The sequence below is a fragment of the Eumetopias jubatus genome, unplaced genomic scaffold (genome assembly GCF_037043125.1).
Source record: "Eumetopias jubatus isolate StellerSeaLion01/CBP00866 unplaced genomic scaffold, mEumJub1_p1.0 scaffold_1, whole genome shotgun sequence".
Taxonomy (NCBI): Eukaryota; Metazoa; Chordata; class Mammalia; order Carnivora; family Otariidae; genus Eumetopias; species Eumetopias jubatus.
The window spans coordinates 199,426,569-199,450,725 of record NW_028274807.1 but is presented as its reverse complement, the minus strand read 5'-3'; the positions used below and the strand labels follow the sequence as shown (position 1 = coordinate 199,450,725).

The 24,157-nt window shown below is 57.3% G+C and overlaps 3 protein-coding genes and 1 long non-coding RNA gene across 7 annotated transcripts in view; 2 read left to right on the top strand and 2 right to left on the bottom strand.

The window, feature by feature from the left end:
• Nucleotides 1-1,048: 1,048 nt before the first annotated feature.
• CDHR4 (cadherin related family member 4) lies at nucleotides 1,049-8,169 on the bottom strand. 2 transcript variants are annotated; one of them, XM_088028348.1, is made up of 18 exons: nucleotides 7,979-8,169; nucleotides 7,692-7,854; nucleotides 7,524-7,615; nucleotides 6,893-7,003; nucleotides 5,947-6,050; nucleotides 5,611-5,747; nucleotides 5,142-5,325; nucleotides 4,892-5,045; nucleotides 4,545-4,638; nucleotides 4,012-4,215; nucleotides 3,794-3,933; nucleotides 3,411-3,561; nucleotides 3,106-3,323; nucleotides 2,730-2,872; nucleotides 2,164-2,220; nucleotides 1,975-2,062; nucleotides 1,722-1,752; nucleotides 1,049-1,205 (listed from the first exon to the last, which is right to left on the bottom strand). In XM_088028348.1, exons 1-18 carry the CDS (start codon nucleotides 8,069-8,071, stop codon nucleotides 1,150-1,152), a joined length of 2,220 nt encoding a protein of 739 aa, XP_087884474.1. In that variant the 5' UTR covers nucleotides 8,072-8,169; the 3' UTR covers nucleotides 1,049-1,149. The 2 variants fall into 2 exon arrangements, with proteins under 2 accessions (XP_087884474.1, XP_027980106.2); XM_028124305.2 differs by having other exon boundaries at nucleotides 1,722-1,749.
• Nucleotides 8,170-11,416: 3,247 nt separating this feature from the next.
• On the top strand, nucleotides 11,417-13,134 carry INKA1 (inka box actin regulator 1). The gene is made up of 2 exons (XM_028124337.2): nucleotides 11,417-11,553; nucleotides 12,298-13,134. Exons 1-2 carry the CDS (start codon nucleotides 11,503-11,505, stop codon nucleotides 13,090-13,092), a joined length of 846 nt encoding a protein of 281 aa, XP_027980138.1. The 5' UTR covers nucleotides 11,417-11,502; the 3' UTR covers nucleotides 13,093-13,134.
• Nucleotides 13,135-13,309: 175 nt separating this feature from the next.
• On the bottom strand, nucleotides 13,310-22,101 carry UBA7 (ubiquitin like modifier activating enzyme 7). Of its 2 annotated transcripts, none has more exons than XM_028124333.2 (24): nucleotides 21,872-22,101; nucleotides 21,620-21,788; nucleotides 21,388-21,522; nucleotides 21,185-21,291; nucleotides 20,758-20,848; nucleotides 20,547-20,682; nucleotides 20,255-20,352; nucleotides 20,015-20,161; nucleotides 19,430-19,612; nucleotides 19,144-19,251; nucleotides 18,911-18,991; nucleotides 18,675-18,830; nucleotides 18,418-18,583; nucleotides 18,135-18,340; nucleotides 17,972-18,036; nucleotides 17,697-17,880; nucleotides 17,549-17,623; nucleotides 17,108-17,291; nucleotides 16,537-16,619; nucleotides 16,155-16,247; nucleotides 15,871-16,062; nucleotides 14,164-14,262; nucleotides 13,989-14,089; nucleotides 13,310-13,526 (listed from the first exon to the last, which is right to left on the bottom strand). In XM_028124333.2, exons 1-24 carry the CDS (start codon nucleotides 21,925-21,927, stop codon nucleotides 13,337-13,339), a joined length of 3,105 nt encoding a protein of 1,034 aa, XP_027980134.2. In that variant the 5' UTR covers nucleotides 21,928-22,101; the 3' UTR covers nucleotides 13,310-13,336. The 2 variants fall into 2 exon arrangements, with proteins under 2 accessions (XP_027980134.2, XP_027980135.2); XM_028124334.2 differs by having other exon boundaries at nucleotides 21,860-21,930.
• Nucleotides 22,093-24,157, top strand: part of LOC114225006 (uncharacterized) — a 12,007-nt gene continuing 9,942 nt past the window's right edge. The window contains exon 1 of one of the 2 annotated variants that reach the window (XR_003612497.2): nucleotides 22,093-22,217. This is a non-coding gene — a long non-coding RNA (uncharacterized LOC114225006). The other variant, XR_015769356.1, reaches the window with a different exon arrangement.

Here is a 24,157-nt window from a genome sequence, read left to right as displayed (position 1 = left end):
GCCTGGAACCACACATCAAGTGCCAGAACTAGCTAGTTATGTGACTTTTGAGCCTCAGTTGCCCCGTTTATAAAATGAGGATAACAAATGAGCCCTTAGACCAGGATGAGTGCTCAGGAAAGTCTGCCTGTTACCACTTCCAGTAACAGCCTGCTATCAGGTCGCTGCCACTGGGCCAGCTTTAACACCCTCACTTTCGGGGGAGCACCATGAAGCATGTTTTTCCTACAGAAGGCACTCAGCTTCTTCCCCGACCTGGGACAGCATAACTGGCTCAGGGAGGGAGGTCCTCCATTGCCCTGAGAGGGTTCAGGTTCACAGACTTGGCAGAGGGGAGAGTATTGAAAGAACTTAGGGCTATCTCAGTAAAGGTAGCCTCTACCCAGAGAGCAGATCCTCTTGGAGAGCTGGCAGTAACCTGAGACCTGAATCCAGGTCCGGCAAGGGGAGTGAGCTAGCACTGCATCCAATAGAACCTGCACTCCTGCAGGTTATTGTAGGCCACCTGGCTATGTGCAATGGCTCAGCTCAGCTCAGCATTGGGAGGGCTGAGGGCCAAGAAACCAGAAGAAACAGATCAGGAATAAGTGGGAATATCCTGTCAGAAGAGGGCTACCATCAATCCCTCCATGGTCATCCTTGCCACAGGGTTCTCAAGTCTGCACCAACTCTCACCTCAGTGAAAAAGTTCCAGGTCCTACCCAAGAACACCTCCACACACAGTCTGCAAATGGCACTGGAGGTTGGTAAGGGCCCTCAAGCAGCAACAATATCCTCTGTTCAGCGGGAAATGGCCCTCCCCATCCGCTAGAGCAGGTGGTCTCTGAAGGGACGGCCTGATTGGAGGCCTCCTATGTCCCTAGCAAGGATAACAGCCTCTTATCTTGGCGTTAATCATGGTCAGGCAGAGCATCATACAATGCCTTCTCAAAAGAAAAATAATCCTACTACTCCCTAGAGTGTTCCCGGCGGCAAGGCCCTCTCCAAATGAGAACAAGGAAGCACAGATTCCAGAGCTTCTCCCACAGGTGGGTTTCAAGGCTGGGACTCTTCTGTTTGTAATTTTGTTTATTGTTGAATCAACTTGAAGACTCAGCCCGTGATCATGGGAAAAAGAAATTCCACGCATAGTGAAGCCGCTTCTTGGCCTCAGAGCCAGCGCCGGGCTCCCGTGAGCGTGTTGAACAGGTAATCTCTGCCTGTACCTAAGCTCGGATGAACAGGAGGGAGAGAGGGCACTGCTGGCCTCAGCAGAACAGCCTCCTTCCCTTAAAGGTAGGGGAAGACATTCCAGAACCCTTGGTGAGACCCTCCTTCTCCTTGATCCAACCTGTCCCCTCCTCCCTCCTTTCTCAGCAATCCTGTGAAGTCTGGCTCAAATGCACAGGGAAGCATCCTTGATTCCCACAAACTGGACACCAGCCCCCCTAAGCCCAGTGCCAGATCACTCTGCCATAAATCACTGATGACAGTGTAATATCTGAGGGCCTCTTCCCTCACCACCGTTTCTGCCATAGGCAGGAACCAGACCAGGTCTGAGTCACCTTCTGGTCCAACGGGTGTTTGAGAAACGTTGGCTGAAATGCGAATGGGGGTGAGAACAGACCCCATTCAGGGAAAGAGTAAATAGTGGTTGCCTGGTGGTGAAAGGAGATGCTGAGATGGGCTGAAGAGAGAAAGTGGACCCAGGTGGAGAGTGGTTTGGGAAGAGGGGGACTCACGGGAGTCCTGTGCTCTGCCATCAAAGAGCTGCTGATGGGAGGAAGGAGAGGACGCAATGAGTTGAGCCCTGCCCCCAGGGAGCAGCTGGAGGTCTGCTCCCAAAGGGGTCAGGGGCCCACCTGTTTCCTCCATCCTGATGGTGCTGCCATGGGCTCTACCACAGGGGTAGCCATCCACAGGGAGGCAGGCTTGACAGGGGAGTACTCTAGAACAGCCTCAGTGCCCACGATACAGGATGGCAGGTTGGCATACCAGGCTCATGGCACTGCTAGGTGTCTGGGGCATCTCCATCCTTGGTGCCTCCATGAACCCCTCAATGGATTCCTCAGTTCCCTGGATACTAGGGCAAAGTAAGAGCAGGAATAAAAGAAAAGGCTCTTGGTCCCAGCCTCAGTTTAAGGGATGGACTCTCAGGCATAGAGGTTTGCAAAGGAGGCTGACCTGTTCAGTAGCAGAGCCTGGGCTGGTTTTCTTGGTGTCTGTAGCATCTGGGCCAACCTAAAATGCCAGGAGCAGGGACCAATCAGTGAGGGCAGCAGACCTGCTGGCTCCAGGAACCAGCACCATTTATCTGCTCCTTTATACTGGGGATAGCCAATGTCTGTATGCAATGCCCACATTGTTACCCCCACCTTCCCCTGGATTCAGTCCTGTGCCCACAAAAAAAAACTCATTTGTAGGGGCAGATCAGGTTTGAAGCGGAGGGTAGGGGGTCAGAAATAGGGATAAATGCCCAATGCACGCAAACTCTGAGTCTCAAGCACTGGGTGTCATCCACACGCACCCCACTCCAAGACCCGGCTTTGCCAATAAAGGCAACAACTTGCTCCCAGTGCATTTCCGCCTCTGACCTGAGGACCTCTGGAGGGAGAGGAGCTCCCATTAATATCAGTTTGTCTGCACATCAACTTGGGCATTGTCATCAAATCTTGGTGAAACCACCTATCACAGATGGAGTCCATTAGGGGGCTGGGGTGAGGCAGAGAGCAGAGGGATAGGAACCTTACCCCTGGAAGAGCCTGCTGAAGAGCCAGCCTAGAGCCAAGAGAAAGAGGGCACTGGTCACGGTCAGCACCACCACAAACCAGGGTTCCGGCTGCCAGAAAGCCTCCGTGTCTGTCACAAGCAGGGGTGTCGTCACTGAAGTCACCTGAAATGGGGGCCACAGCCCTGCCAAAATGTCCTGATCATCCAGCCTTCAGACCCCTCCAAGAGTTGGGCCACCACACACCCCAGAGTTGCTCTTCCAAATTGCTAGGCTCTTAACACTCAATGGCTCCCTCTGGAGTGCCTTCCCCCATTGCTTCACCTGGAAAACTGGGTCTCCTCCCCCTTCAAGATCCTCTATCCCCACCTCCCAAGGTCCCAAGGGCCCCCCCTCACTGCAGCGCTGCGGGTGCGGGTGGCCGCTGTGCTGGTGCTCCAAGGAACGAGATGCACAATGACAGTGGCTGTGGCGCTGAGGTGGGGAATGGAGGGACCCGCGTCAGCCACCCGGATCAATAGCTCATGAGTATGGGGCTGCTCTGGCCAGGGGGGCCCCAACATGTTGTTGTGCACCAGGATGGGTCCTTGTAGGCTGAATCGGCTCTGACTATTCCCTGAAAGCAGAGTGGCAGAGGAAGGGGACCATTGCTGGCCTTGGCCTGCTCCTTCCCCAACAGCCTGGAGGCCCCCATGGCCCTCACCTCCCACGATGCTGTAGGAAAAGACCAGACGCTGTGGCTCCTGAGGAACCCAACAGGACACCTTGGTCACCTCCACACTACGGCCCAGGGGAGCGTAGATGGTGAGTTCCTGAAATGGGGGCTGACACTCGGGGGCATGGTCGTTCACATCCTGCAGGAGGGTAGCCTGGTCACCCCAAATTCCCCAGGCCAGCCCCTCAGTCTCCCCCAAGTACAGCCAGAGCCTAGAAGTCAGAAAATAGGTTCCAAAAGTTTCCATTACGAGGCACCACTTCCCTCCAGCCAACCAATGGAGGAAACTTAAGCCCAGTGTAGAAAAGTAGAATGCCAGAGGAAGATCTGAACATTTGCCAAGTTTTTCCAAGGCCTCGGGGCTCAATTACCTCAACCTCAATGGTAATGGTGCAGGAGCCAGAGCGGCGGTGGGTGGGGTCCTGGTCTTGGCTCTGGTCAGTCACTAGGACTGTGAGCCTGTACAATGTCTGCAGCTCATAGTCCAAAGATCCCAGGAGGTGAATTTCCCCTAGAAGAGGTGCCCACAGCCTCAGCTTGCAGTCAACTCTGGTTCCACCCTTCCATCCCAGCCCTGGGGTAGGAGTACCGCTGAGACGGTCCACAGAGAAGGCGGTGGGCCCACCAGAGATGTCATACTCAATGCTGTTGTGTGGGTAATCCTTGTCCGTGCCCACCACAGAGCCCAGCAGGGTGTGGGGCCCTGCATCCTCCCGGATCCGGAATGTGTGTGGGACACAGGCTGGGGAGAACTCATTGACAGGAATCACCATCACCAATACTGGCACCTCAGCTGGAAGCCATTTAGCAGTCAAGGAGCTGGCCTGGGGTGCCCAGCCCTTCCCTGGGGTCTGAGGAGGGAGACATGGCCCTGCACTGGGGGTCTAAGGAGGGAGTTGGTCTGGAGGAAGGAAGAGCAATAGCCATTCCTCACGGTGGGGGGGGGGGGTGGTGCTAGATGTCAAGGAGAGGAGAGATAATGCCCCACCCTAGGGGTCTGACCTGGAGACAACCCTGCCCTATTGGTTTCTGTGGGAGGAGAGGTGACCCTATCTTGAGGCTAGGTAGAGGAGTACAGAACAGCCCTGTCCTGAATGTCCAGGCCTGGGTATGGTCACTCACTGGTCATCAGGGGCTGACCACCATCGAGCACCAGGATGGAGGCTGCATGCTGAAAGCAGGCCCCAGGAGTGTCACAGTCCAGTGTGGCATTCACCTGGCCAGAGGGGCCACAGAGTGAGACTGAGCCAAGGCCTGGGTGAGCCTAGAGCCACACTGGGCTGCATCAGGTCAGGGCATCCACACATAGTCAACCCTGAGCCTCTGTTTTCTGGACTACAAAGCAGATTGACTTCACCACCATCTCCTTCACCCCCACGGTCTCAGCTCCCACAGACCCTTGCCCCCCAACCCTCCACTTTCCTGTCCCGAGCACCCTGCACATGGGTCTGGAGGAGGGGACTGGGCACCTCCAAGGCCCTGCCTCGAAGGCAGAGGCTAGCTGGGCCAGGAGGGCTGTGGAACCGCAGCTCGTAGTTGAGGGTGGAGCCAGGAGAGTCTGGATCAGTGCAAGTGAAGGTGTTCAGCACCGTGCCCACCGGCGTGGTCTCGGGGATTTCAGTCCTGGGAGCAGAGTGTGGGCCGCAGGGCAAGAGTCGAACAGGACCATGAGCCATGGCCATCACCCCAAGAGCTTAGGTAAGGTTCCCGTATACTCACACGAGCATCGCTGGGAGGCAGCGCGGGGGCCAGCGGTTGACCGAACGCACATTCACCGTGAGATCGAGGTCAACGCTGGCCCACGGCCTGAGCCGCTCATAGGCCTTCACCTGCAGCCTAGTGACTGCTGCGCCCCAGGCCTGCGCCAACTCCAGGGGCGCGGTGGTGCGGACCACACCGTCCCCTGGGCAGGGTAGGGGTGGGGAATGCTGATTTAGCCCCTCCCCCAGTTCAACCCTGTCCCCAGCCTCCCACCGGATCCACCGCAGCAGGAGGGCACTGAGCCTGGCCCCTCTTGCCACCTCCTCTGAGGCTCGCCTCTAAATTCTAGCCTGGCCTCCAAACGCCACTGCGCCCCTGTCTGCCTTGGCTCCAGCCTTGTTTCTCAGGAGGGTGAGGAGGTAGCGTGGGTCACTCTGGACCAGCCGCAGAGGCATCCCACACCACCACCACTCCCAGGGCCCCTCACCACGTCCGATGGAGAAGAGCGGGCAGGGCACCGGGGAGAGGATTTCGTAGCGCACGTCGAAGCCCCGGGCTCGAACCTGAACCACCTGACTGCCGGGGGCCAGGTCATCCAGGATGGTGATATTCCGGGCCTGCCCCCTGGACCAAAAGGCGGGGGGGCACTACCTCATGCCCACTCACACCACCCCTAGCCCTGTCCACAGGCCCCTCCCCCGGGAGTTCCCTCATACAGGAGCTAGCTGGGGACACTCCAGCAGAGCCACACCTTAACCTTAATCCTAATTCCCTGGGGCTAGGCCTTGCCACCCCCACTGTACCCAGGGTAGGGAAGCCTTACAGGAAGGAGATCTGACTGGAGGGAACAGGCAAAACTTTCACCTTCAGCATCCCATGGCAGCTTCGATTTTGGCCAAAGGTCACCAAAATCTGAAGCTGGAAGACCTGTGGTGCACACAGAACAGGAAGGGGACTAGTGTGTCTACGTATGTCTGTGCCTAGTCTTCCCTGCAAATAGGCACCCCCTGCCTCAGGCCCTCCATGGACAAGGAGCCCCAACCCTCACTCTACCCCAATACCTGTCACTCTGCTGACAGGTAGTCCTTTGAGTCCCGTTCTTTGGGGCCATAAATTTTTCTTTTAGGATGCAAACAGCCCAAAAACGTGTGATATCTGAGTCATTCACGATGTGACAATCTTAGAGTTGCTAAGAACCAATCATTAAGACATGGAAGTTTTAAAGAAGGAACTTTTCGGGCCACCTGGGTGGCTCAGTCATTAGGCGTCTGCCTTCGGCTCAGGTCATGATCCCAGGGTCCTGGAATTGAGTCCCTCATCGGGCTCTCTGCTCGGCGGGAAGCCTGCTTCTCCCTCTCCCACTCCCCTTGCTTGTGTTCCTGCTCTCACTGTCTCTCTCTCTCTCTCTCTCTCTCTGTCAAATAAATAAATAAAATCTTAAAAAAAAAAAAGAAGGAACTTCTCTAACCTCCAGACGAGCCACTTTACCTAGAACTTTCTCTTCCTGTGTGACTGCTCTGAACACCCTCAGTTCTATTAAAGGGAGAGCTCCCAGAGCCAGGGATCCCTTTTCTTTCTGGAACTCCAGAACCCAGCACAGAACCAGGCCAACATGGGAGAACAGCCAGCATGTGGCAACAGGTACAGATGTGGGCTACGTCTGAGCAGGGCAGCAAAATTTAGGAGGCCAAGAACAAACAAACCTCCAGGAAATTGTGTCCATTGCATGCTCCATCCATGGGTATCCCCAGGTTCCAAGTCAAGCTCACCTTTCCAGCCTGGCCTTTGAGGCCCTGGGATGGTGCCAGCAGCCAACCTTGCCCATTGACGGAGAAAGGTCCAGGGAAGTATGGAGGGTCCTGGGCACTGTTAATGCTTATCTGACAGGACAGAGATGCTGGAGGCCCCAGCCCCAGCCCCAGCCCCCAGTGACCCAAAATCCCCCAACAACCCAGCTGGTACCTGCCCATACCCAACTCTCCCATACCCCATCATCGGGTGGCTCCCCAACCTCCACCCTGACCCCTGGCCCTGATCCTCAATCTTTTCTGCTTTTAAATCAATTATTTTGCTCTTTTTGTTTGTTTGTTTAGCAACATTTTTGGGGGGGATTACATAAGTGACACAGAATTTTCATAAAGAATTCGGAACACACAGGAGAACCTGAAAGAACACAAGCCCTTAAGATGTCCTTGTAGGAACAGCCATGGTCATTGGGGGTGGGCAGCCCTCAGTGGCTCTCTCCAAGAACATACATCACGCAGAGGCTTAGTGGACACTAAAGGGTCTCTCTGCTGTCTGTGTTTGGCCAGAGAGGAGCTGGGCCAAGGAGGGGCCGGGCTTGGTTTCCCCATGTGCCTCCCCCATCCTGTCCCCCCACTGTCCCTGCGCTGGGCTCACCTGGGCATGCTGGAGTTCCAGGCCTGGGAGCAGCAGAGTGTACAGCTGGGCCCCAGGTGTGACTGTTTCCCGAACCTGAATGATTTCCCCAGCTAGCCAGAGGGGAGGTCAGGGAGGCTCTGTTCAAGCCATGCCTGCTCACCCCCTGCCTGCTGCCCCTGGCCTCACCTGGGCTGGCAAATCGGCCAGAGCACGGGCTATAGCCAGGGTCCCGGTACACATCCACATAGAGTGGTCCCTCCGTCACATTGTTGCCACATGTGAACCGAAGCTGCAGTTCATAGTGGTTCACTGCTAGGGCATCCAGCCGGGCCAAGCTGTTTAAGGTCACCTATGGCAGATGGGCAGTGCCATGTGGGACTCTAGGCTCTCCATCCCCCTACACTAACTCTGGCTTGGTGAATTAAGGGCCTCCCTTGTCCCCCCATGGTTCCCATCTGTGCCCATGACCCTACCGTGCCCACATAGATCTTCTGCCACCTGCTCAAGCTGGGTTGGTTGAAGAAGGTGGTGGGTGGCTGCACGTGGACCAACTCCAGCATGGGCATGTGAGCAGTGCAGTTGAAGGAGAAGGAATGAATGGTGGTGCCAGGTCCCTGGCTTTCAGAGACATTTATGAACCAGGGCAGGCAGTGGAGTTCTGTGAGAAAGAAACAATTCACGCTGGAGGCCCCCCAGGCTCGTGGAACCACATAGATGAGCCCTTCAGCCTCAGGGCCAGGTCGCATCTCGGGGCGAAGCAGCCATAACTCTTCCTTGTCCCCCACATCCAACCAGGGCTCAGCTCATTGAATAGAACGGGAGTGAAGACTTGGTTGAGGAAGCAGCCACGATAAGGAATGAGGGTCAGGGAGTTAGAACTTTGCCCTTCCCTGGCTCTCCCACAGCCCCCGCCCTGCATGGTAACTTATCCGAGAAGAGTCACGATTCCACTCCACTGTGGAGTGTGTCAGAGCATGAGAACTGGGGTTCCCCCACCCACCGGCTCCTCACCAGAGACAACCAGAGCAAGCAGAAGCGCCGGGGGCCTGAGCAGGGCCATAGTGGCCTGAAGATACAGACAGCAGATGAGACTCCGGAAGACCAGACGTGTTTGTCGGGCCTACCCTGTTGCTAGGTCAGTTGCTTAAACACAGCTGGGTAGGCTGGACTCCTGGGCCTCCCAGATCCTAGCCCCACCCACCCCTGGTAACTTGAGCTCTAGACTCCAGGCAGGCATTAAAAGGCCTGGACAACCCCAAGTTTTACTGCTTCCAGTGAATTCTCCCATTCGTTACTATAACCCAAAGGAAATGTTAGAGGGAAAGGATCAAGCTTCAGGTAGGGAAACTGGGGCTCAGGGAAGTAAGTCTTGGTCATGCAGTCTTTGGAGACACAAACACAGCACCCAGGAAAACTAGGTTAAGGACTTGCTACGCCACAGAGTCCAAACTCCAGTTGCCCACCCCCTCTCACCACTAAGAACATTATCTGTTTAGGGCGCATGGGTGGCTCAGTCCATTAAGCGTCTGCCTTCAGCTCAGGTCATGATCCCAGGATCCTGGAATCAAGTCCTGCATCAGGCTCCTTGCTCACCGGGGAGCCTGCTTCTCCCTCTCCCTCTGCCGCTTCCCCTGCTTGTGCTCTCTCTCTCTCTCAAATAAATAAAATCTTAAACAAACAAACAAAAAAGAACATTATCTGCCTGTAAATCTGAGCCCAGCCATCAACAAAATCTCTTAAAAGTTGCCTACATCCCAGAAGCAAAAAGAATCCTTGGTGATATAAATCAAAATAGTGGTTATCTTTGAGGATATCACCCAGAGGGGGCACAGAGTGTCCTCCCTGGAGTAGCTGGGGCTAGTCTATACCTCAGTCTGGGTGACAGGTGTACAAGGGTTTACAGATTTTAACATTCATTGAGCTATACCTCTCGGTTTCCTCCCACCTCCCTGGCTGCTCCTGCTTAGCCCATTTGCTGGTCCTGCTTCCCTACCACCACCAGGGCTCAGTCCTGACCGCTGCCCTCCTCTGTCTACACTCACCTCCCCCAACACATCCAAGCCCGTGGCCTTAAATACTATCCACTCGCTTTGCCTTCCAGATCCAAGCCTTCAGTTCCAATCTCTCTCCCAAATTCCAGAGTCACACACCCAGTGGCTGACTCTGCATCTCATGTTGGATGTCCGACAGGCATCTCAAGGGTCGTATGTCCACAAATAATCGTTTGGTTTTCTTCCCCAAACCCGTTCTTCTGCAGTCTCTTTCCTGGATCAAGTCACAGCAATCTCATCCAACCAGTTGTTCAGGCCAGAAATCTAGAAGTCCTGCTGGATGCTCCTCTTTCCCTACCCATGTTCATGCAAAAGCAAGGCTTGATTGTAGCTCCAAAACATACCCCAAAGTCACCCCCTCCTGTGCCCCAGCTCTACCCAGGCCCAGGCCCTCCCCTCCCTTGGTGGGTGAGGGCAGGAGCCTTCACTCTGATTACAGAGTGGTTCTCCTAAAGCAGCTGGGATTACCCAAACAGGAACCAGCCCAGGTCATTCCCTGCTCAAAAGCCCAGTGCTCCCTATCACACCAAGAACAAAACCCTATATTTCTTTCTAGGGTTGCTAGGAGCCTGGTTTTGCTGACCTCCTTCCCCGCAACAACCATCGTCGAGACGCCTGGGCCTTCTTTATGTTAAGCCCTCTGCAATTCCTCTCTTCTCAGGGCTTTTAACTGGCTGATGCTTCTGCCTAGAATACCCCTCTTTTTGTTTTCTTTTTTTGAGAGAGAGCGAGCATGGGCGGGGGGGGGGCGTTCAGAGGGAGAGAGAGAATCTTAAGCAGACTCCACGCTCAGCGTGGAGCCCAACTCCGGGCTCCATCTCACCACCCTGAGATCATGACCTGAGCCGAAATCAAGAGTCAGACGCTTAATCTACGGATCCACTCAGGTGCCCCTAGAATACCCTTCTTGATCTCCCATGATGGCTCATTCAGATCCCATACAGAATGCTGCCTCCTCTAAGAGACCCCTCTCCCAGACTAACCCATCCACCCTCATTCCCGCTATTTTTTTTTGTCTTACTGACTTGCCTAATCTGTCTCAAGTTAGACTGTATCCTGGAACCTAGCCTCCAATCCTGGAGCGGCCTCCAGGAACGGGCTCTGACCATTCTGGACAGAGTGCCGCCCTAACCCCCTGCACTCACTCTAGGTTGGCTTGTGGTGAGGGCAGACGGAATGCGGGTGTCGCCGAGGTAATCACGGTTAACCGCGCGCTCCCCACTAGAGGGCGGCCCTGCCTAGCTCTGCCAGACGCGGGGCGCAGAGGGCGTGGCCTGGGCCTTGGCCGAAGCCCCTCTCCGGTGCCGCCGCGAGGTCCGGTGCTTCCGGAGTCCTCAGAGGGGCCGGATCCATCATTTCCAGGGTTTGTCGAGGCCCCTCCAGGAACGGATTCAGTGGCTCGTGCCCGGAGTGGGCCACAGCACTGCTAGGTCCGACGGTTGGGGGCGCTCTGCCCGCACGTGGGCGTTGCCGGAGGATCCGCGCGCTCACGGAGCCCCTGCGGGAGGGACCGCAGTCCTATCCCGGGAAAAACGGGGAAGCTGAGGCTACCGCGGGGAATCGCCTTGTCTTGGGTCGTGCAGCCAACCGTCCAGGGTGTGGGGGAGTCCCAGGCAGGACCCGTCCGGCTTCCAGCCACAGCCCCGCCCCTCCCTCCAGAACTGGACAGAAAGGGGGAGCCGGCGTCAGGCTCACGGACCCACTCGGCCGGGCCCGAGGGGCGGAGCCACTTCAGCCCCGCCCCGGCCCCATTGGCTGCGGCACCAGGGGCGGGGCGCGGCTGCCAGATGTTGGGGCGGCGGCGGCGCGAGCTGTGGAGAGCGAGGAGCGGCGGAGCCAGGCGGAGGGCCGGGGCGCCGCTGGCCGGCCCGCTGGGCCCTCTCCGCGCCGCTCCCGCTGGAGTTCGTGGAGGAACTGGCAGGCCTGGCGGGGGCTCCGGCACGGGCATGCACAGCGCTCGGCTTGACAGCTTCCTGGGCCAGCTCCGCTGGGAACTGGTGAGGCTTGGGAGCGGGTGTGGCATGTGGGGACGTGTGTGGGGTGCCCAGCTGCCATCCGGCCCGAACGACACCCGGGTAGGGGGCCGGCCCGAGTGCCCATCCGAGGCAGGATGGGGGCGGGGCGGCGCAGATGGCCCAGATGGCCCGCATCGGGTTTCGGACGGTTGGGAGCTGCGCTGGGCATCAAGTAACAGCCGCCCAGCTGGCCTTGCTGCCGGGGTGACGGGAGGGAGTTGGCGGGGAGAAACTTCTTTTGGGGCGGATCAGGGGGCTGCGAGGGACTAAAGTGCTGGCGCTGGTATGGATGCCTTCTACCCCAGACTGATCTCCTTCCTCTACCCCCCACCCCCCGCAAGTGCTCTTTCTCCGAAAGAGGCTGTGAGCTTTGGGGAGCCGAATCCCTCAGGAAGCAGGGATGCTCCCCCACCCCCAGCCCTGAACAGGACCTACTTCCCAATGCAGGCAGGCCCGCAACTCTGCCTCCCGCCCTGGTGGCGGGTACCGACTTGCCCAGCTGTGCGTGCTGCAGCCTGCCGGACTGCCACCAGGTCGGCTGATGGGAGCCACACGAGCTACGTGTGCCAGCGCCCCCATGCCGGCCCGGTGCCCGCTGGAGGCTTGCTGCCCAGGCCCGCAGGCCTCTCTAGCCCCCTGGGTCTGCTGTTTTGGGACTGGTCTGGCCAGGCAGGCAGGAGTGACAAGCACTATCCCCTCCAACTTGGGCCCTCTCTTCCTCCACAGCTGTGTGGCCGGGACACAGGCTCACCCCCCATGTCTGGCCCCCTTCCACCACCCCCCAAACCCGGCCCACGTGTTCCGCTCAGCCACCGACTCAGGGCCTCAGATGCCTTGGAAGAGGACTCAGTCGGCTGTGTGGAAGAGGAGGAAGAAGGTGTGGCAATAGGAGACAAGGGTGTTGTCTTGGGGAGCCCCAGGGAGCATGGCCTGGACTGGGACTCTGGCTTCTCTGAAGTGTCAGGCAGCACATGGAGAGAGGAAGAGCTGCCTGTACTCCAGCACCCAGCACCCCCAGCGTGGCCCCCACACAGACAGCGCCTCTCGGCCAGTGGCATTCCCCTGCCCAGCCGAGCTCCTGGGGCCAGTGCACCATCTGCCCACCGACCACGGCCCAAGTCTACCCCAGATGCCTGCCTGGATCATTGGCGGGGGCTGGAAGCTGAGGACTGGACAGCAGCCCTGCTGAACAGAGGTCGCAGTCGCCAGCCCCTAGTGCTGGGGGACAACTGCTTTGCTGACTTGGTGCACAACTGGATGGAGCTGCCAGAGGCAGTGGGTGAGGGGGACGATGGAGGAGGACCCCGTGCCCGTGCTCGGCCCCCTCAGTTCTTGCTTGGGCTCTCTGAGCAGCTGCGGCGCCAGCTGGCCAGGGCACGCAGGGCGGCTATGGCGGGAAAGAGACTATCGTGCCCACCTCGCCCGGAACCCGAGCTGCCTGCAGATGTCTCACGCTTTGCAGCTCTCATGCGCTGCCGCAGCCGCCAACCCATCATCTGCAGTGATGTCAGCTACCTCTGACCTTGCCCTCCAGCCTGGGACAATAAAAGGCCTTTCTCTGGACTATCCTGGTTCCATACCCCTGAGGCTCTAGGAGGTGACCCCAGCTCTTTGAGGCACAGCCCAGGCAGGCGAATCTGAAGAGCCTTTTCTCTCCCTGTAGGGGTCCCCGTCATGTCCACTTCACATGCCCTGTGCATTACTGCCCCATGTTTCATCGTACAGCCCCACTTACGCCCTCTTTCAACAAGCATTTATTGAGGGCTTACTGTGGGCTCGGGATGCAGGGCTCCGTAGAGCCGGGTGAGAGGGCTGCTGTCTTGTCACATAGCTCATAGTGCAGGGGTGGGAAGGTAGTGTCGTCCTCCTCACCCTCACAGCTGAGCTCCAGCACCAGCACCTGCTGCCCTGGCTTAGGCATCTGGCCTGTCACTTGCTGCACCAGTTCCGTCACCCTGGTGGTGTGGTGGGGAAAGTGTTGGGGGTGATTGGCTAGGTGAGCAGCAGGAGGCAGAGTGACCGGGCATGGACCAGAGGGTGCTGATGGGCCATAAGGAGCCCAAGCCAGGGGCCGGAGCAGCTCAAGACAGGAAACATCTGAAACTATTTTAGGAGCAACAGGCAGGGCGGGCAGGAGGCAGGAAGCTGCGAGTCCCCTGGGAGTGGGCTGTGAAAGGGGGGCTTAGCAGGGTGTGGAGGAGCTGATGAGGCCCGCCAAGCAGGCAGCTGGGAGGCCCCTCCTCAGGTTTTTGGTCCTCACCCCGCCCCCAGCCCATTTGCTGGCTCCATTTGGCAAAAGAAAGGCTCAGGAGGGTGTGAGGGGCCCAAACAGGGTTGGGAAGAGGAAAGACTTCACGTCTCCCAACTCCAACCTCCAGTACAGAACAAGTCCTGGCTAAAGCCACGTGTGGGCTCACCTGAGGGCCAGGTGCTGGGCCTGCTTTTTAGGCGGCCATCTTGCTGAGTAGAGCAGGGCCTTCCCATGCAGCAGCATCTTCACCCTCAGCCCAAATTGTTCCTAGAGAGAGATGGGTCAGGTGCCAGCTAGGCCAGGTTGGGCCAGGCCTGAAGGCAGGGAGGAAAGGGGCTTACGTGGAGATGGGCCAGCAGTAACTCCAGGGTCTTCTCTGGCTGCCCAGCAGGCACCTTCAGGCGGTTCCAACACGTCCAGGTCCATGTCAGGTGATGTAACTGGGGGGGGCGGGGTATGAGAAGCTTCTCCCACACACCCTCCCCTTACCCATTACCAGCAGCTGATGGGCCCTTTCCTAGAGGAGGAGATGGACTAGAAGCAGGAAACAGAAGCCGGGGGGTGGGGTTGGAAGGTGGGATCTGGGCCCAGAGTCTCAGCACCCTCCCCGCCTATGCTGGGGCCAGCACAGGAAATGGGGCTATGGGGGCCCCCCCGCACAGGGAAACAGGCAATCCATCACACAGGCTGGTTGTGTGTGTGTGTGTGTGTGTGTGTGTGTGTGTGTGTGTGTGTGTGGAAGGGGGGGCGTTGCTTCCTGAGGAAGCAGGAGCAGGGCCGCTGTAGTCACCGATAAAGCTGCTTGATCCTCAAATGCAAGGCTGGGAGCTGGGGGGGGGCTACATCCTGCCCCCTCATCCTGTATTGCCAGGGCATTGGACTACATGGGCACAGAGGATCAAGGGGCACAATGACCGCTAGGGCCCCACTGGCTGAGAGCCCCCAGGAGGGACACAGTCCGCATGGGCCTCTTCTTCCTTTTCCTTCCCTACTTCAAGAGTCTTGGGGTTCTAGTGCCTGGAGCTGAGGGTGGCAGGTGGCCGGGGCCAGGAAGGGGGCCCTGCCAGCTCCCCGAGAAAGCACAGTGGGGTCAAGCTGAGACGAGGCCAGAGGTGAGTTGGGGGGGATCCTCCCTTGCCCCCTCCCCCTCCACCATAGACAAAGGCAGCTTATGTGCTAGCTGGAGGAGAGGCCCTTCACAAAGGGGCTCTGTGTACTGTGCCCTGAGGGACCCCAGGCCTGCTCAGCAAAAGCCCAGTGCTGGCCCATGACCTCTCCCCTCTCCCCTGGTGAGGGCATTCTCTCCACCCCCTCTCTCCTGTGCCCCAAGAAAATGCCAACTACTGCCGAGCCTGGGCACACAGCCAGGGGCATTCACAGCCCTGCACTGGAAGGAACACACACACACACACACACACACACACACACACACACACACACGCAGCCAGGAACGCCTGCATTTGTACTCACATGCACACCCCCAGTGAAGAAGAGCCCTGTACTCCTAGCTGGCACACAGATGTACAAGCGTGCTCCCTCCATGCCCACACACCATAGGGTCAGGGATGCCCAGACCCCTGTGCACTCACACGCATGCAACGAACACACACGACCCCACCCGCAGTGGTGAGCTCAGTGTCCTTTAACTCAGCTTGGTGGGGGTGGGCCAGGGTCCCCATGCCGTGCAGGCGGAGGTTAGGCTCTGTTTGGGGCTAGGGCTCTAGTCCCCCCTCCCTACCACCTCCCCCTTAGGGGCTCTACTGGAAGGAGGAAGCTGTGAGGGATGTCTGGCTCCACTAATGAGTTAAAGCTGCAGCAACCCCCCAGACCCAGGGCAGGGGAGGGGTAAGGGGTGGGGGTGGCTGATGGCTGCTTCCTGTGTCTGACAGGTCCCAGTCTGGTTTCACAGCAGGAAGGGGGCTGGAGGGAGTCTTAAGGACTCCCCCAGTGTCTGGATTCTGGTGTGAAGCCAAAGCCAGAGTACAGCCTGTTTTGGTAAGTACAGGAAAAACCCAGGCCTGGTGGGGGGTGGAGTGTCAAGGGCTCACCTTCTGGATGGCTGGGGCGCAGGGCACCCAGCGGTTGAAGCGGTTTTCAGCCAGATGCAGGTAGTTGTGGCGAAAGGCACTGAGGGGCCGTGGCCCGCCCACCACCTTGTACAGCTCCAGGCCCACCAGGCCCGCCACAGCTGCTGTGGTGGTGGCAATGGCTGGGATAATCTGGCCCACAATTCGCTTGCTCTGCCAAGGAGAGGAGATTTGGTCTGGGCCCGAGGTGTAGGACTAGGGTTTGACCCCCACCCCCAGGCCTGAGCCCCAAGGGGCAGAGTTACCTGGGTGCGGTTGACAGGGGGGATCCCATAGTTCTGAGCACGCAGGCTTGCTGCTGCCACCACAAAATCCATATGGAAGTTGCTATCATTGTCCTGTGAGGCCCAATTCCCAGTATTGTTAACACGGCCCTAGAGTCCCTCACTATGGCTGACCACGTGTCCCCGCACAGGTCTTCCCACAATACGGCGGTGGGGGTGGGGGATGCTGACATCTGTCCCCCCTATCAGATAAGGAAGCTGAGGCTCAGGGAAGGTGATCTGCTTTGGGGTTCCTGCCAGGAGGAGAATTTGTGCCAAGGGAACTCCAAAGCCACCTTCTTAGCTCTTGACTTTCCCCAACAACCTCCCCATCTTGCCCTTCAACCCCTGCTTGGGCTCCTACCTTCTCGAACTTCAGGGGCTTGAGGGGAGGGCTCCCGCTCCAGACCTCCAGCACTTGGTGCAGTTTCTTCAGTCGCTCAGGGCCTGGCAGAGGAAGGCGGTGTCGGGCAGTTCTTAGCCCCCACCTTCTGCCCTCTCCCTAGAGCCTGGTGCCTGTTCTTGGTCTCTCCTAAGACTGACTATGTTCAGAGAGATCCCTTGATTGATGCTGCATTCTCTCCAGCAGCCCGAGCCCTGCTTGTGTGCGTGCACGCGCATGCATGCGTGCGTGCACCTACAGAATTCTGTCCTCACCTGGGGACCAGAGCTGGGTACTCTCCAGGGCCCAGTGGTTTGTGGGGGTCTTTTTTGCTGAGAATCTGCCATGGGAACAGAGGTGTGGGAGTGTGGGCAGCAGGGAGAGGGCCTACTGAGGGGCTAGAGGATGAGCCCAAACATCGAAAGAAGCAAGGTCAGAGGACCTGAGAAACAGTGAATTGGCGGCAGGGCCCCATCTTCCTTCTGTAGCATAGGCTGAGGACAGGGCCAGGCCTTTGGAGGGCAGCATGGGGGGCCAGAGCCAGGGACCTCACCAAACTCAGCAGAAGCCCCAGCTAGGTCCAGGTCATTAGGAAAGCTGGGGGCCAAGGGCTGGGGCACAGGCAACGGCAGCAACTTCAGTAGTTCCCTGAGCGCCGTCTGGTCCCATGAGCCAGGCAGCCCATGCATCTGGGCATACAGGTTAGCAGCCGCCAGCACGTAGAGGAGGTGTGTGTCCTGCAGTCAGACCAAGAGCATGGGCAGATGCACGGGTGTGAGTGAGCATGTACAGGTGTGTGGGGTGGGGGTCCGCCCATTTGTGGAGATGTTGGAGTGCCTGGCACCTGCCTCGGTCTCACATGTGGACACCCATGTGGACACAAACATGGCGGTCTCCCTCAGCATCTATGCATCTCTGCAGAATGCAGAGGTGCCCACCGCTGCTCTGAGGGGGTCACATCCCCACCTTGGGGTTCCCAAGGGACCCCACTCACTTGGCTGGCATCAAACTCCAAGGGCTCAGGACACTGTTTGGGACCCGACCAGAAAAGAGTTCCATCCTCTAGCACCTAGGGAAATGGAGGCTGTTGGGCTCAGTCTGGTCCCCCTGAACCCTCAGCCTCCTGACCCCTAGACACCCACTTTATCAGGTGGGAAACAGCTCAGCAGCTGCATGATGCCATAATGGAAGCGTCGTTGCCAGTGGCCAAGGGCCCACACCACACAGTCTTGCCAGGTCTGTGGACGCTCTCTCAGGACACCCAGCACCTCCTCCAGCAGGGTCAGCTCCTGTGGCCCATCTGTTTCTGCCAGGGAAGTGAGCTCCCTGCAGAAAGAGGAGGAGGTTTGAGGCTAAGCCCTGAAGACTCTGGTGCTAGGGGCTCTGGACTCCCATCTACCCCTCCTGGTGGCCTTACTGACGGTGGCGGTTGATGATCTCAGCAGACAGACAGAAGAGCCCCTCAAACTCGTCCCGGGCCCACTGTGGGGGAGAGAGGAACCATGAGGTGTCAGGTGGGGAATAGGTCTGCAGCCAAGGATGGCGCTGGGTGGGGTAGGGGTCTCTGGGGTGCTTCATACCTGCAAGGTGTGCTCGACTGTGCTGGGGAAGTGCCGCAGGGTGCAGACAGGGTAGGTAGCATCCTCAGAAGCTAAGCCCGAGGCAGGGGCTCTGTAGGCCTCAGTCACATGTGGCATGAACACGAAAGCATGGCCCGAGGTGCCCTGTGTCCCCGCCTCCAGCAGTGGCTTCAGATAGTGGGTGCAGCGAGCAGCCACATAGTGGCCTAGCAAGGGGGCAAGGTCAGGAGTGGGGCTGGCACTGCCTTGAATAAGGGGCTGAGGTTCAAGGTCAAGCACTCACGGGCCTGGAAACTGTCCAGGGCAGCAGCCACGCCATCCACACGGGAGAAGAAGTTATCCCCGTAGATGTGCTCTGTCGTGGGATCCAGTGGGTAGGTGAGTGGGGTCACCTGCAAGTCTGCGTTCAGGCGGTGAGTGGCCTCTGCAGCTACCTCTGCCTTGGGCCTCTGAGAAGAGAACAGGAAGATGCTGGGGGTGGGCGGGGGGAGCAATGGGGATAGTCCAGGATACAAGTTGTGCACAGGGGCCAGCACTCACGCCAACATCCTGGGTCCTGAAGAGGAACTGACGGCTGAGATTGGAGCGCTCTATGTGGTCCATGTCGGCAACAGTCACGCCCCCGCTGGCCCCGGCCCCCAGGCCCACTAGGGCAAAACCTTTGAGCAGCTCACAGCCGATAGCACCAGCACCCACCTGCCAGCAGGAGCAGCCTTAGCCAGAGGCCCTGGCCTGGCCCTCCCACAGACATCTCCCAACTGGACCACAAAGCTCACCACGAGGTAGTGCTGCTGGCCCAGCATCTCCTGAAAACCAGCCCCAAACACTGCAATTTGCCCATCATAGCGGCAACATCTCTAGGGGACAGAGACAGGGGTCAGGGATGGCTGTGCTGTGTCTCCTCCCTCTTACACTATCTTTTCCAGGTCAGGATCTCTGGACCATTCTTCCCGTTCCTTCCCTGGTCCTAAGTTTGGAGAAGGCTTGCACTCCTACCCCAGGCTCTTACCGGCGCACAGTCCTCCGGTGTGGGAAGGAGCTTCCCATCTTCTGGAAGGCAATCGAGGGCATCAAAGTAAAGCCACTGGTCCAGGGGCATGAACTTCCTGGAGATTGCCTAGAGGCCAGAACTTCAGTGTAGGGACTCCTGCCAGCTCCAAGCCACCTGAGATCCTGGCTGGGCTTCACCAGATCAATGAAACCGCCAGGACCGCTGTCTGGTGCTGGGCACCCTCTCGCACCCACACTGATCTCCACACCCTTCCCAGTCTCATCCTGCCTGCGCCTCTGCCCACCTTCAGCACTTCCTGGGCAGCCACTGCACCCAGCATGGCTGCCATGGGGCTCAAGCCACCAGCACTACTCAGGGCGACTGTCTGCACTAGAGCCTCATCCAGCAGCTCTTCCAGTGGCCCTCCTTCTGTCCCCTTCAGTGGTTCCAGGGACCGGGCCAGGCCCACCACCATCTCTGCATCATCCTGTGGAGTAGAACTCTGTGGGCACAGCGGCCCCAGCCTGAGCTCCATCCCCCCACTCACACCCTTCAGGCAGCCATCCCCCGTTTCCACAGAAGAGGAAGCAGAGCCTGAGTGTGAAGGCCCCAACCAGTTGCCAGACTGTGCAGACCACCAGAGGATGCCTCGACAATGCCTGTGGAGGCTTTGCCGACATGGGTAGAGATTTCAGCCCAGAACTGAGGGGTGAGGAGATGGCCAGGGACCCGGACTCTGGTCCGGGGACAGTGCTATCATTTCCTTTATGTAAGTGGGAAGCGGACTCTGGGATTATAACTCGGGTCTGTGAGATCATCATTGTTGCTTCCTGGCAAGTGAGACCCCAGTAAGGCAGACGCTCGAGGGAGAAGCAACGGGGCTACTCACAGGATCCCAAGGCCGGGGCAGGCGGCCGTTGAGGTGCTGGAACTGGTGCAGTGCACGGAAGGCCTGATGCAGGCAGCGGGCACGGTAAGCTTCCTGGGGATTCTGGGCCACCACACGGGGCTGGAGCAGGGCTACATCCAGGGGCTTCTGCAATAGGTACTCAGCTCAGGGTCAGGTTCAGAACACTGTTGGCCCCTTGGGGCACCCAAGCTCCCCCATCTCAGATGCACTTGCACTCACATGGCTCACAATCTCGGATTTCTTGACCTCAGTGACAGCCCCACCACGCAAGTAACGGGAGAAAATGGCTGTGTTCCCAATCTCCAAGGTTCCGTCCTCTGGGGGAGATCCAGCCTGGTCAGTATCACCTCTGAACCTGAGTTGCTCTTCATACTCTATCCTGTCTTGCGCCTGTGTCTTTGATCTTGCTCCACACTGAGGAAGGTGGAGGGAGAACCTATCCGCAAGGACCAGGCTGCATATGCCCCACCATGGAGTCTTGGGGGCGGAGCCTGGGGTTGGGTTGGCTTACCCTGCACGTGGATAGGCCGGGGATCACAGCCATTGAGCTCAACCATGCCCTCAATGCCTGAGAAAGTCACCAGATCCCCATCACGGAAGTAGTGGGCATCGGCCTCTTTTCTCAGAGTGAGAATTCCAAGGGAGCCCTGGAGAAGAGGTGGTTTGGTTCAGGGGTGCCCCTCGCTTGGTCATCAGCTGAGCACCCACACTTCCGCACCCACCTGGGAGATGTGCTGGATGGCAGCTGTCAGAGGGTCTGCCTCCATAGGGTCCTGCACAGTGAAGTCCTCACCGAAGTCACTGAAGAGCTGCCTGGGGTGGGGTGGTACGGGTCCCTGAGCTGGCGCAGTGGTTATTCACCGTGCTTGTGGTAAAGGGTGGGAGACACTAGGCCCAGCCCAGAGGGCCAGCACTGGGGAAGGGATGCTGGGAGAGACTTGGAAGCCGGAGTTTGAGGGGTTTACTGGAGCAGGTCTGGAGACTGGGGTGGAGGAAGCAGAGGGGTGGGACTGGGGACTACAATCAGGAGGGGATGCCAAGACAGGCCCTGGGGCGGGGGGCTGGGAGGGGCACAGGAGCAAGCCTGGAGCTTGGGAACAGCCCTGGGACTGGTTGCCGCTTGTGATGTGGCAGGTTAGTCTCACTCACCCCACGAGGCCCCGGGTATCGGCCACCAGAAAGCAGATTCCGAGCTTGTGGCATAAAGCGCCCACCTTCAGCTGCTCCTCCAGCTTTGAGGCAGTCAGCACCACCACCTGGGTGGACTCCGTGATCAGCAGGGCCAGAACCACTGCTCAGCTCAGGAAGAGGAAGGGGCCGGGCTCACCTGGAGAGTGGGGCAGGGAGGGTACCTGGAAGTCTAGCAGCAGCTCCTCGGTGATGTCACCTGTGTGCACACACACCTGGACGGCTCCGTTGAGCTTGGCCACAGGTTCTTGAGATGCCTCAGCCCTGCTCCTTTCCAAGTCCTTCTCTGAGAGGAAAAACTAGAGACCCAGTCTGCCTTGAGCAAGGAGATTTCTCCTGGGCCCCACCCCGACCCTGGCCTGGGAACCCAGAGTACCTCCCCTTCACGACCCCCACCTGGGCAGCCAGGTCAGACCAACAGGTGGGGTGGGGATCATGCAGCGTGAGGCTGCCCACACCCATCAGGACCAAGTTTTTGGCCACCTCAGCCCCCAGACCCTGAAGGCCTGATAGCAGGACCTTGGCTCGCTGAATCCTCTGCATGGCCGGCAAGTCCAGCACACACCTGTGGAGGGGGAGAAGAAGGTAGGCAGTCGGAGGTCCGAAGTCAGAAGGCCACCCCACTCCCTTCCCCACCTTGGGCCTCACAGCTGCCGTGAGTATAGCTCCTCATCCAGCAACTTGGAGGTCTCCAGGACAGACATTCTCAGGCCGGAGGCTGGGCAGCTGGCTGCCGCGCTTACAGGTGGGGTCGCTGTGTGGGAGGCTGGGCCAGCAGAGGCCAGAGCTCCACTGTAGCTAGTGCAAAGAGGCACTAAGCTTTGCTACTGGTCACAGCTTTCTTCCTGGCTCCTCTGTCATTTCAGGAGAAGCGAAAGTGAAAGTGAAACTGGACTGAGCCAGCTCCTGGTCCTGCCTCCAGACAGGCGTGGCTGCTGTGGGGCACAGGCAAAGTGGGGCAGAACTCTTGGCTCTTTGGCCTCTGGGAGAGCAGGTATCTTTTTCTTTTTTTTTAAGCTTTATTTATTTATTTGAAAGGGAGAGAGAGAGTGGGAGCATGTGAGTGGGGGGAGGGGCAGAGGGAGAGAATCTTCGAGCAGACTCCCTGCTGAGCATGGAGCCCAAGAACATAGTGCTCCATCCCACGACCCATGAGATCATGACCTGAGCTGAAACTGAGAATCGGATGCTCAACCAATGGAGCCACCCAGGTGCCCCAGCAGGTATCTGTCTTGAGGAAGGTAGCCATGGGAGGGACCCATGTGGGCTGGAGGCAATGGTCTCCTGTAGGTCCCTAGATGTCCCAAACCTCAGGCCCCATCCCCCTCAGTGTCGCTGCCTGAATGGGCTTCCTGCCCACAGAGTTCTGGCAGGAACCCCCGTGCCCTGAGGACTCACCTGGTCCATAACACAGGGCAGAGCCAGTCCCATTGCAGAGGCTGTGGGAGAATGTGAGGCTTACGTTGTCCCATCCCTGGAGCCCAAAGCACAGATCCAGGTGAAGCCTGACATCTTTGGGAGTACCTATTTGGCCCTGGGCCCACTCCTGAGGATAAGAATTCCCCCTTGACTACAGCTGCCAGCTCAGGACAAATGGGAGTCCTAGGTGGCCCGTCAGGGAATGAGTCCCGGGACTCAAAAGAGATTGGTCAGTCTCTGAGTGCCAGACCTGAGAGGGGCAGCCATGGGGCAGCCATGATCACATGTGTCCTTACTTTTCATTTCACCTTTTATTTTGAAATAATTACAGACCCAAAGGTTGTTGCAAAAACAGTAGAGGTCCTGAGTACCCATCCCCCATAGATGTGTCCTTTGGCCTTCTCGGGAACTGGAGGCCAGTTCTCTGGAGAGTGGAGCACAACTTGCCACAAAACTCCACAACCCCTGAACCAGATGTGGTCATAAATTCTTTTTTTAAATGGAAGTAAAATTCATAGAACATTAAAACAACCATTTTAAAGGGTACAATTCAGTGGCGTTTAGTGTACTCACAACATTGTGCGGCCACCACCTCTCTGTAGTTTCAAAACTTTTTCATAACCTACTGAGGAACGCCCCCACCACATTAAATAATCACTCTTCGTCCCCTACCCCGATCCCCTGGCAAATACTTAGATTCTTTCTGTCTCCAGGGATTTACATAGTCTGGATATTTCTGTGAAAGGAATTGTACAAAACGTGACTTTTTATATTTGCTCTCTTTCACTCAGCATGCTTTTGAGGTTCATCCAAAGTATAGCATGTATCAGGACTTCACTCCTTTTTATGGCTGAAAAATATTCCATCGTATGGCTATATCACGATTTGTTTATCCAGTCACCTGCTGATGGACATTTTACTTGTTTCCACCTTTGGGACATTAAGAATAGTACTGCTATGATCATTCTTGAAAATGTATTTGAGTACTGGTTTTCGATTCCTTAGGGTACATACCCAGGAGTCGAATTGCTGTGTTGTATGGTAATGTTTAATTTTTTGAGGGAGCAACAGCTGTTTTCCACCAGCAGTGTACAAAATTTCTAGTTCTCCACATTGTAGCCAACACTGGTTTTTCCTTTTTTTTTTTTATGTATACCCACCCTAAAGAATGTGAAGTAGTATGTAATTTTTTTTCATTCAGTAAACATTTACTGGGTGTGTCATATGTACTAGGTACAGAAATCAGGGCCAGACTGTCTTCTTGTGGCTGGCTTACTTCACTTAGCAAATATCTTGAAGGTCCATCCATACTGTAACATATTACAGAACTTCCTTCCTTTTTAAAGCCACATTGTAGTCCTTATATGTATGTACCATATTTTGCTTATTCATTCATTGGTGGATGGATACTTGGGTGGCTTCTATTTTTTAGCTATTGTGAATAATGGCATTGTGAACATGGATGTACAAATATCTCTTCGAGATCCTGCTTCCAGTTCTTTTGGGTATATATGC

Bases quoted from the DNA above. Each gene is read 5' to 3' on its own strand.
- CDHR4 (XM_088028348.1), bottom strand. From the start codon at position 8,071: ATGCCCATGCTGGAGTTGGTCCACGTGCAGCCACCCACCACCTTCTTC. The intron at 5,326-5,610 runs GTGAGGGGCCCT...TACCCTGCCCAG, and splicing joins GCTCTTCTCCATCGGACGTG to GGGACGGTGTGGTCCGCACC. The intron at 2,221-2,729 runs GTAAGGTTCCTA...CTGGCATTTTAG, and splicing joins TTCAGCAGGCTCTTCCAGGG to GTTGGCCCAGATGCTACAGA.
- INKA1 (XM_028124337.2), top strand. From the start codon at position 11,503: ATGCACAGCGCTCGGCTTGACAGCTTCCTGGGCCAGCTCCGCTGGGAA. The intron at 11,554-12,297 runs GTGAGGCTTGGG...CTTCCTCCACAG, and splicing joins GCCAGCTCCGCTGGGAACTG to CTGTGTGGCCGGGACACAGG.
- UBA7 (XM_028124333.2), bottom strand. From the start codon at position 21,927: ATGTCTGTCCTGGAGACCTCCAAGTTGCTGGATGAGGAGCTATACTCA. The intron at 16,248-16,536 runs GTAGGAGCCCAA...TGGGCCTCACAG, and splicing joins AGCCCCTGAAGTTCGAGAAG to GACAATGATAGCAACTTCCA. The intron at 13,527-13,988 runs GTGAGCCCACAC...CCACACCACCAG, and splicing joins GCCCAGCACCTGGCCCTCAG to GGTGACGGAACTGGTGCAGC.